Here is a 10,787-nt window from a genome sequence, read left to right on the forward strand (position 1 = left end):
GAACTTCTGGCTGGGCGAGGCGGGAGCTATCGAGACGTCAAACTTTGTGGGATTCGCATCCGTTTCCGTTACACACGGCTCGATCGACCGCATGGATCGAAAGAAGGAGGATTTTCCAATCGGCGCCGAGGTGTTTCACGATTGGACTTGCGAGGAATTGTAGCCTTGACGAAGATGCACGATTGGATTCTAAATCACAAATCACACATGGATGCTTGCTAGCAGGTCGTGCGCGCAATCGAGTTCATCGTGCCATCAAAATAGGACCGGAATAAAATTCGAATGAACGCGGGAGTCCGGGTGACACTGTTTGCATTGAGATAGAGACCGAACAGAAAGAGGAGTTTCAAAAGCAAGCTCGTTCCATTGAAATAGAGGCGACGGCTATCTCTGCGCGAACTCCAGCCAGCCACCGGGCCAGCCTTTCATCCAAGCAGCCACCCAGCCCGGCGGCGAATTCCCGATGAAAATTGCCTCTTGTTTCCCCTTCGTTTTCGTTTTCCGCTCTCGGGTTCGCTCGTTCTCGGAGCGTCACTTCGATTATTGTTGGGACATATAAGATACTAGCGCAGCCCGGCGCGCGTTGCTGCGCCGGTACGAGTGAGGGAGGAACCTACAATGAACCACTTGATGAACGGGAGTGGTAGATAGACAGGATAGACAGGATACGCCATATAGCTTCATTGCTGCCGATGTATCGTCCCATTTGATATCGTTTTATCTCGTCCACGGGTGCGGACGCTTCACCAACTCCAAAACTGCCCTATCGCTCCCTTTTGTCCAGTGCTGGGCATATTTGTATCGACAAATATCGATATCGATATATCGATATCAATCGATATCGATATGGGCATATCGATATTTGTCGATATCGATATATTCATATCGATCGATATCGATATATACATATCGACTGATATCGATCTATTACGAACTGTGAAGCTTGGCAGGGATGAGATTTCCATTATCTGTGAATCGATATGGGCATATCGATAAATATCGATATCGATATTTGTCGATATCGATATATACATATCGATCGATATCGATACTATACATATCGATTGATATCGATCTATGACGAACTGTGTAGCTTGGCAGGGAAGAGATTTCCTTTATCTGTGAATCGTATCTGAGATCGCCATCCTCACTCTTGCTCTGGGAGGCTCCATAAGGATGCGAGGGATTAGCTATCACAGAATCGATTGCGATAATTGCCGCTAAATAGCTCGCATGGAATAGCTATTATGAACCCAAGAATGGGCCATATGGACATATCAACAACATATTGATGAAATAATTGCCTACATTTCAATATATGATTGTCTTCATTCTGACGAATCATCAATCGATATGAATAGTAATTCATAGCACTGACCTTCTTGTCAGACTCTTCACCCGTCACCGCGTTTCTCATATTAATATTGAAGTGATATCCATCATCCCCTTGCCAAAATAGGATCGGGTACTGTGAAGCGTCGTAGGAACGATGTGTTTCAGAGACTCTTTGGGGGTCACCATTCCTGCGATGGAGAATTATGTCACGGGACCTTAATTCCTCTCCAGCTATCACGATTGCTGCTTCATTGATTGTGGGAGCATTGTATCGATTTTCGTGTCCCCCGCCGGCGTCTTGTCCGCTCTTATAACAACAACATAATCATCAGCTGGCATGCGTTCCAGAGCGATCGTGAACTGCTTCACCATCCAGTTGTACTGATGGAAAAGCTTTTGTAACGAACCAACGATTTCCCTATCTGTACCAGTGTGGATGCTGCATCGTCGATCGACCTGTTCCTCGGCGTTTCACATAAAATAGATTTGGAGGAACTGATGATCGGCATCCAGCGATGGCAAAAGTGACCCATGACGATGATATACCTGACCTTTGATTTTGAAGGTCGGCATGTAGGACCCACGTATGATTCCAGTCGCACCTAATGATGTCATTTGAAATCATGAATTGTACATGCGAATATTGGCAAAAAAATGCTGCGATTTCTTCGTTTGTCCGCTCATCAGAGTTGACAACGGCTCAGGTGGTGGGTGTAAATCGGGTAGTTTGACCTTGCCCCCCGCACAGCACATTCCTGGACTTTCGTTCGCAAATTTCAATGCACGACAAAACTTACATGCACTTGTCATCTCACCGATTTCAAGGCCAGCATATGTACTATATGTACTATAATCATGAGCAGGATCATACTCAAATGCTGCGCAATTCAATTCCTGCCGTGCCTGCTCTCTTGAACGACGACTCCGCAGCCTTTTCTGTAGCAATCTAGCCGACCTCTCATCCTCAGTTTCATCGGAGCGCACTTGTGAAGAACGCAGTCGGTTTTGTTCTAGTCTCACCATACTTCGTTCCGGCGATTCCCGAGACCGAGAAAGAGAGTGATGGATACGATGTACGATCACTTTCCATCCTAGAGTTTCGCCGATCCTCAGTTTCTTTCAACCGTGATATCGAATGCCTCCGTCTGTCCTGTTCTAATCTAAACATATAAAAACAAATGTGCGTATGTCTGTCATGGTCGCATACATTCCCGATGCGATTCTGTTTTTGATGATCCGATTCAGAAGCTATTGATAATTTGCGTTTCGTAGCTCGTCGACTCAAGCGTCCCAGTGAGCTCCGTTGGGGAGGCATACTCTCGCACCTCGCGACCGACGAAAACAAACTCGACTTCGTTATCGTCCCCTCAAAATGGGGATCGTTGATCGTTGCTATCATGATCAAAGATACTGAACATCGTTATCGTCGAAAATGTCCGCCAATATCATCAAAAAAGAGGAAATAATGACAATCGTTTCATGTTTCATCCTTATGAAACCCGATGTGCTAATATCCTTCCCCTTTGCGACACGTCTTCGATCCCGATCGAATCAGACCTACCGAGCGCGACGTACGGGAATGTATGCGACCATGACAGACATACGCACATTTGTTTTTATATGTTTAGATTTGGATTCTTTCGTTGGGCTTCCGACGTCGACTCGCTCCGGGCTCACTGCAACGCTGAAAATGAGAGAGCTGGATGTGCGGCGAGTTGGTGGCGGGGGGCTGGCTGGCTTGCTGGCTGAGTGACTGAACGGAAGTTCGGTGTACGCATGCGGTGAAATGGAGGGAGCGCGGTCGGCTTCAGAAAGGCAACTGCGGCTGGAGCGACGCTCCGCGAGCCTGAGCCATTCTCTCAACGACCTCGTTACGTCCAAGGTCGCATCATATCTGAGCCTGCCATGGAGGAATATTTCGATTCCGCTCCCTAAAGGCCCATTCGGGTACGTCACGGAGAGATGGAACCGGGCTTGGGAAGGAAGATATCGAGGAGATTGTCATGCCTCTCACTCGCTAAAAGTTGTAACGGAATCCACCGACCGAGCACCCGATTGAGGGAGCGACCGACCGGCCCAGCGAACCGACGGACGGATCATTTGGTCGCCCGTTCGAATTAGAGATGCTATCGAAGCGATTCGGGTAGATAACTCTCTCCGAATTTATTTTCCCCCCATGGCACAACGGCGATCGCCCGACGCGCCCTTTTTCCCCTTCCCTCGGTCGGCCACTTGAGGGAGAATATTAGTGACGATAGTCCGAGGGCGGTGTAGAAGTATGGATGAAGAGCGGCAGCTAAGGATTGCGGTGAATATTCCTTCAAAACCCTGGTGCTCGTCCGAGACAAGTCTCAACGCGCTGCTCGGGCTTGTCGACTGGTAGCTTCGCCAGACCATCCAGCTCGGGACGACTCCAATCGGAGGTCGCTGGAGGTTTTGGAAGGCCGCTCACGGATGTCTGAAATTGAAGACTACATACGCTATTTGAGCTGAGTCAGCGCCATTCTTGTCCCAGCTTCCATGGATCTCACCCCGGCTGTCCCATCATGGTTCCCGATGAGCTCAAAATGTCGAAGGAAGAGCGTTTCTTCGAGAAATCGCCTGGCTCCCACGTCAAAATCAATTTCACTCCAGGCGAATCACGCTGTTCCATGGCATCTCTTCCTCGATGCGCTATCCGAATCGGATGTGCGCGACGAGACGAAGTTGATTGACTCATGTAGGTTCGGGCAGCTCCTCTGGTGGTCGCACATGCAGAGGTGCGGACGGAAGTGGCTGTGGACGTAGATATACCTACACAGTCCCAATCTGACACGTCAGAGTTCAACGACGACGTTTGCGGACGGTTTAGTCGCTGTATTTATCATTAGATCGAAGAGGGGCTCGCGAGAACACTTTTACTCTCCACTTTTTCATCTTCTTCCTCTGCCGTCGCAATGGAGGGTTGTGGGCTTATGGCAGAGATATTGATCTCTGTTGACAGCCCATGTCGCTATGGGCTTTCGGTAATAATGATGGATGGCCAGAAGCAAAGAGCTGGTCAGACAGCTAGCCAACAACCCCTCCGACCGACCGACGAGGCGAGCGACCACTCAGACATCACACGCTGCGACTCACCAACGGAATAAGAACGACGACGACGACGACAACGGCGGCGTCGTGGACGATATCTCGATTAATTCTGAGTACAGGAGCATGCGGACCCAGGAGACTACACTCGTATGCGACGGCATATACTTTTTCGCGATTGCACGGAGCTCAACAAATCGCTGGCTGGAATTCGCATCCGCTCGAGACTAGAGAGTAGGGAGTAGGGAGACGGCTTCAATCGTGGGGAGGGAAACTTGCGGCTGACGGTGGGGAGCTCCCATGATTCGGGACAGATTCTAGACGAGAGTCTTCGCGGTAGAATCTCTCTCGCGGTCATTCGGGAAGAACGCCGTTTCCGAAGGCATCCTGAAGAAGTTCGTTTTCCCAAAACGGGGAATCTTGGTCAAATTAGACGGCGAACCCTCAACGCGTTCACACGAGGCATTTCTTTTGATCAGCCGATCGGCGGTCTTCCCTCCACGTCCGAGCCTTCCAATATCGAACGATTCGGCGCCATTCGCCGACCAATGGCTCTCTTTGGATTCATTCGAAAATTGACAAAGTCAAGCGTAGGTGCCTCCCGTTCCGCGCACAAACTGAGATGCCTAATCAACCCCCATGCAAACGCTCTCTACCCGAAGCTGCTCGGCTGCTGCGACTACCGTTGTCCGAACAATGTTGATTTCCGCTCAAATTGCGACAGCGATTCGGCGAAACTCTACCCCTTCTCTTTCGCGGCGCGGGTCCTTCGCCTGCGATCGCTATTGCTTACGGGTTTATTTCACCGATTGCTCAGGGTGCACGGAACCATCGGGACTCCCGGAGAGCCCCCGGAAATGAATGAGTGGCCAGCCGAGGGATTGTCGCCGACAAAATGACTTAGAGCCTCGGAGGGATACGAGTTCTGTGGGGCAGCTCTCCGTGGTGTCGACACAGAATTCGACAAGTGACCATGTATGCATCTTGAAGGCCCGATTCCTCTCTGCTCGAAATCAGCTTCTTCACTGAGCTCCCAATCCCGGCGAATGGTATCAGCGTTAGCTCATCCCTCCACGCATCGATGCTTCATACATTTCTCGGAGATCGTATCGAGTCTATGAATCTTTCCGAGCGCTTTACGAACTCTCTAAAATACAGGATTCCGCAAAATCCATTCCGAGGCGAAATTGTGAGTGAACCGACTGTGCAGAGCGTATTGAGGAGATCTGGCTGCCACTGAGCAGGCTTGTATGAGGTCGCTGTATACTTGCTGAGCTTTATTGCCTGTTAAGGGCCATTCGAGGAGAACGGAGGAGGATGGACCAGCCGCGGCCCCAGCGAACCACGACAGGATACCAGCCGTCTCATTCGAAGCCGGAACATGGCAGGAAACAATGGACGTCGACGAAAATCCGGTACGACCGTCGCGATGGACGCGAAGGAGAGTGACACACTATGCCGAACACCGCACGCAGCAAATTCGCACTCAATACGCGAATCGACGTAGAGTGTCGAAAATCGTTCCAATCAGTCAGTAAATTATTCACAGACTCATGGGAGCGATTTTTCAAGAATTATTTTCCAGGTGTCGTCGGAATCTATTCCTGCTCCCCGTTCTCCCCGCCTAATTTTTGTGCGAAACGATCGCTTCGATGCCACACTTCGGTTAAGACCGCTTCGTCGTGGCGATTTCGGTCTGACAGGCGAGAGGCGACAAGGAAATTTGCTCGCGACCTCTACGTCAACCGGACGAGCCTACTGCTTGAAGGGGAACGGTTTCGTGAAGAATCTTCTCTATCGGATCTTAAGACTTGGTGGCCACGCTAGGAATCGGGTATTTCTTGGATCTCTCAAGGGGACCCGTACCTCTCCCGGTCCCCGGGTATACTACAACCCCGCCTGGGTTTCGAGCAAGATAATCTATGCCCAAGGATTATATAACGCAGATTCACGTGAATCAGCTCGGAGCCCCAGTTTCCAGGAGTGCGTATAGAATGCGAGCCTATTTCCCGGGATCGCACAAAGAAAGAATTCAATCGATATGAGCGATGCAGACGATTCATCTTTTTATTGATTCTGCATGTGATCCCGTTGTGCATTTTCTTCATCACATCGTTTCAAGTCTTTTCCCTGTAAGGAAGTCCTGGAAAGAATAGTTAACCCGATCAGCTACGATCCCAGTTCTCTGGTCCTGGGAATCTAGCGGGTTGTTAATGTCATCTCGTATCACAGTTGGAACAGTCAATGTACATTTCCGATAAACGGCATTTACCTAGATGAGATTCATCACAAACATATACATACAAGGATAACAAGGGTCATCTCTATCTGCCGGAAGAGCGGCATCTTTGTACGATTGTGCGAAATCCGATTCCGAATGACGACCACTTTTGTACATGAACAAGCTTACACACGCTCTCCACGCCTTTATTACACTCTTCTCTGTGGGAGAATTATTGTATGTTGTGTTCGTCTTCCGTTATCTACATGACTGGTGGACCGAAAACTACTCGAGAGCGATCGGGTCGGACTAAGCTCCTCGAAACCGCGACCAGATGCTAAATGCTGTCGTGGCCTTCTGGATGAGGGAAGAAAATTCTGGTCGAAGGATGATCTTCAACCGTTATGGAAACAATGTACCTGCCGTCAAGCACCTTGAGTCGCAGGCTGGGCCGGGTCCACGAATTTCGAGAGGTATGAGCAGAAGCACACACAACGGATCGATGGAGTTCGTCACTCCTCGCCGTCGCTTCTGTCGCACCCGTGTACTACGAGGTCGTTCCGTTCCCTCAGCTTAGCGAGCGACCTTCGTCCCGCGTTTCTCTATGCAACAATTTGTTTATTCCCCTTAGAGTAAAGTTGTTCGAGAACAAAATTCCAGCGCTGCGTTCGGACAGCAGCCGATTTCTGTGTTTGCTCTGAAAAACGTTCCGCGCGATGCCGGCGCCCCGATGAGAGCTCGCGCGCACCGACTCCTCGCATCATACATACGCAGATCGGTCCAATTTCTCACGATAGATCACTCCAGGCATACCACCTTCTTCGACTTCGAGCTACTCGACCCAGTGCTCAATGTTCCACCGAGGTTGATATGAATTTTCAGTTTCGGATCCAACGTTGGTCGATTCCTGACTTTGAACTTTACCTGAGCTGCGTCCGCGCCCGACTGTACTGTTCTCGGAGGAGATGAGCTGTAACGAAGGAATCCTCAGCGTCGTTCGCGTGAAACCACGACCCCCTCTCCTTGAGACTGCTACCCATCACAGAGAGGGGTGATCGAGCCAATTCTTCGTATCAGGTTCAGATGCATGATTTCAAACTGACCTGTTGGTGCTTATGTGCCCAATACGATCCTTTATACTGCCTCTAGACGCTGGTGGAGGGCCCAGTCGGGACAGAATTGTCGGTTTCGAGAGCGAGTCGCCTGTGGATCGAAGACAATTACACTGAGTACAGAAGCGCTGGCGAATGTGATCGCGGAAGTCTCGCAAGATTTCGTTCTTTCTGAAGCCGAATCATGATACTTCGTAGAGGGAGAGCGGAAATTTACCCGTGTCTTCATTCTTAGGCGAGAAACGTTTGACGCTCAGTTTCGGTTCCTTCACGGGCTCGCCCAATCGATCTTGGACTCGTCGAGAATCGTCGGTGTCCTCTACTTTACTAGTCGGTGACTTTTTGAGCGAGATGACTTTTTGCGAGGGCTTCAGCTCCTGGAACGATTGAACATCGTGCATTAGCCTCCTTTCACCTTTCTTGGGCATCTCTCTCCCATTCATTATGGATTCGACCTCATGAACTTTCTCGAGGGTCCGCAGGAAATTCTGCGAATCTCTCCAACGGGTCCTGACTCACCTTCTGTAGGAATTTTTTCTTCCGGGCCTCGAGACGCTCTCGATCGACTTCCGATATATTGTTATCTGAATCGGTGTGCGTCCGAGGCTTCGAGCTCTTGGATTGTGCCCGGACCTCGATTTTGGAGTTGCTCGACGGACGCTCCGGTTTCGGCGAAGGTTTCCGACTCGACTTCCTCTTGCTCTTGTCTTTTTCCCGACTTCGACTTCGCTTCCGTTTCTCGGTGACGTCACTTTTATCGTCATCTCTCGATGCCTTGCTCTTCCTTTCCCGATTCTCTTTCTTATCGATTCGTGCTGATCGTTCCCGTCGAGCATAACGCGGAGTGGTCTCGGGCGACAACTCTTTCCGATACTCGTCATGTCGATTGCGGCTCCGATTCTTTTCGGCATGCTCGCGTTCCTTGAAGACCTCTTCAGACCTTCTCTTCTCCGGGCCCGGGGAATTCGAAGATGGTTGACTCGCGACGACAGCCTCCGGTACAACGGGATCGACGAAGAGGTCGTCCATGTCGTCTTCAGCCTGGAGAAGTAGACAATCTTCGTCTTCCATCCGATCTACGTCTCCGTCAGCGACGGTAACGGTAGGCTCTTGGCTATCTTCGTCGGGGGACTCCGTCTCGAGGGCCTCAGTCCTCGCGGTCGTCTCTTCGGTTTCCTTGAACAATTCGTCCAGGAGCGACTCGTTGCAGCTCTCGTCTTCGCTCGCCGCCGAATCCTCGAATCTTTCGAAGCGCCCTTTCTTGGAAGGAGCTGGCCGAACGACTTCGTGCTCTTCGGCTGCGGGAGAAGGCGACGCGCCTCGTCTCCTTCTCGGGGAAATGGCCCTCCGATGGCTCCCTGATACCGACGGAGCCGTCGGGGAAGCTTTCCGCTTGTCGCCATCGCGTCTCACGGGTTTACACTGACGAGAACTCGACGAGTCTCGCAATCGTCGCCGCGGTGAAAATCTCCGCGGTGAACTCCGAAGCGGCGATCTCCTGAGTGGGGGCGACCTCTGCGGGGAAGACCTTCGAACGGGACTCCTCAGCGGGGACATTCTCGGGGACCTTCTCGTGGGCGACAATCTATGCGGGGATCTCCGACATGGAGGAGGCGATCGACGCCGTAATGGGCTTCTGCGTCGCGGCGAATGGGATAGGCGTCTCGGTGAATATGACCTGGGGCTCAATCGTCTCTTCCACGAATGATGAGACGGCGAATGATGTCCTCCATTCGCATGGTAAGGCGACGGTGAACGTCGATGGAGATTAGCTCGCGGCGACCATCTCGACGAGAGCGGCGGCGATGCTTCTCGGGACCGTCTTCGGTGATCGTTGGGACTCGGTGACCGTTCCCGCGAGAATCTGCGGGTCGGAGGACTGTTGCGGAAGTCGTTGACATTGTCCTGGGGCTCTATCACGAGTACGTTGTTCCGTTGCACTATCAAGGCACGAGGTTCTTTCTTGAGCTTCCGCTGCTCCAAGGTCTGCAATGCCGCGTTTCTCAGCGCAGCTAAATCGTCGTCTTCATCTCCTTCATTCATGGTGCATGCCTGTTGAAGAATGAACTCGTGAGGGGTGCTTTCATTGATTTCTTGCGTCGAGAGGACACATTCATGTATATCGGACAAGTGGAAGCACATGATTGACAACGAACATCCGGGAACACCATTCGCTTTCTGGTTTCTAGACGCCATTCGTCGGGATGCCAATCGCGGCGCCCTGCTGTTTCGGCAAACTCGGAAATTTCGGTCGTGGAGGACGAGATCGGTTTAGGTAGCCCGGTACTAAAGGCATGGGAATGGGCCAACGAAAACCTTCACACGCCGTGTCCGATGGGATTCCGGATGTTGCTTCCAAAACACTCGGAACGACGGCAACATTTTCATTCGGGCAGCAATGGTTCTCCGAGTTATTCCGTGGGAACGAGGGGGTGAGACGGATCTCCTAGCAATACCTCCAGGACATGTCCCCTGAGTATTCGTGGGAGTTAAATCCCTTCGAGATATTGAGACAGAGCTTCGGTATCTGCTAGTTCAAGTAGAACTTCTTGAGCAAGGATTCTGATACCATACCCCGATGGGTCAGATACTTCCTTGCGAGCATGGACGCTCATGTGCTATAGAGTCTACAACAGCTCTATCGATCAGCATAAAAATCACTCACCGTATTCGCCATTGACGCGGTTGATCTGTGAATGTTGTTCATATGATGGTTTTGTTGATGATGATGGCTAGCTGCCATCTTGTTGTTAAAACCACCACTGCTGCTGCGGTACCTGGCTACCGAACGTTTCCGCTGCAGCTGTTTGACGGATGGACCAGCGAACGCTCTTGCCGCGTTCCACCAGCAGTCGCTGCAATGGGTATTGAGCAACTTCACCGAGCGAGGGCAGGAGCGAAGGCAGCAGCACACACCGCCGAAAGCAGCCGCGGCAGAATTGGGATGTTCACAACAATAATAAGAGCAACAGATCACCAGCGGGGCGACGACGACGACGACCACGGAGCAGACGAACTCGATTTGAATGTCTTGGCGCCGAAAGTGGAGA

At 51.1% G+C, this 10,787-nt stretch overlaps 1 protein-coding gene and 1 pseudogene across 1 annotated transcript; both read right to left on the bottom strand.

Annotated features, from left to right (window-relative positions):
* Positions 1 to 1,378: 1,378 nt before the first annotated feature.
* On the bottom strand, positions 1,379 to 1,908 carry LOC114828081 (uncharacterized; annotated as a pseudogene).
* A 4,892-nt stretch (positions 1,909 to 6,800) lies between these two features.
* LOC100905506 (vicilin-like seed storage protein At2g18540) lies at positions 6,801 to 10,480 on the bottom strand. Its single transcript, XM_003737341.2, has 6 exons — positions 10,403 to 10,480; positions 9,618 to 9,789; positions 8,257 to 9,035; positions 7,955 to 8,114; positions 7,729 to 7,828; positions 6,801 to 7,595 (listed from the first exon to the last, which is right to left on the bottom strand). Exons 1-6 carry the CDS (start codon positions 10,478 to 10,480, stop codon positions 7,424 to 7,426), a joined length of 1,461 nt encoding a protein of 486 aa, XP_003737389.1. The 3' UTR covers positions 6,801 to 7,423.
* Between the last annotated feature and the right edge of the window lie 307 nt (positions 10,481 to 10,787).

This window comes from Galendromus occidentalis, unplaced genomic scaffold, assembly GCF_000255335.2.
Source record: "Galendromus occidentalis unplaced genomic scaffold, Mocc_1.1 scf7180000075499, whole genome shotgun sequence".
In the NCBI taxonomy this organism is placed as follows: Eukaryota; Metazoa; Arthropoda; class Arachnida; order Mesostigmata; family Phytoseiidae; genus Galendromus; species Galendromus occidentalis.

Excerpts from the sequence above, each read along its gene's own strand:
- LOC100905506 (XM_003737341.2), bottom strand. The coding sequence starts at position 10,480 with ATGGCAGCTAGCCATCATCATCAACAAAACCATCATATGAACAACATT. Across the intron at positions 9,790-10,402 it reads CCGCGTCAATGGCGAATACG|GCATGCACCATGAATGAAGG; the intron begins GTGAGTGATTTT and ends ATTCTTCAACAG. Across the intron at positions 7,829-7,954 it reads GCCTAAGAATGAAGACACGG|GCGACTCGCTCTCGAAACCG; the intron begins GTAAATTTCCGC and ends TTCGATCCACAG.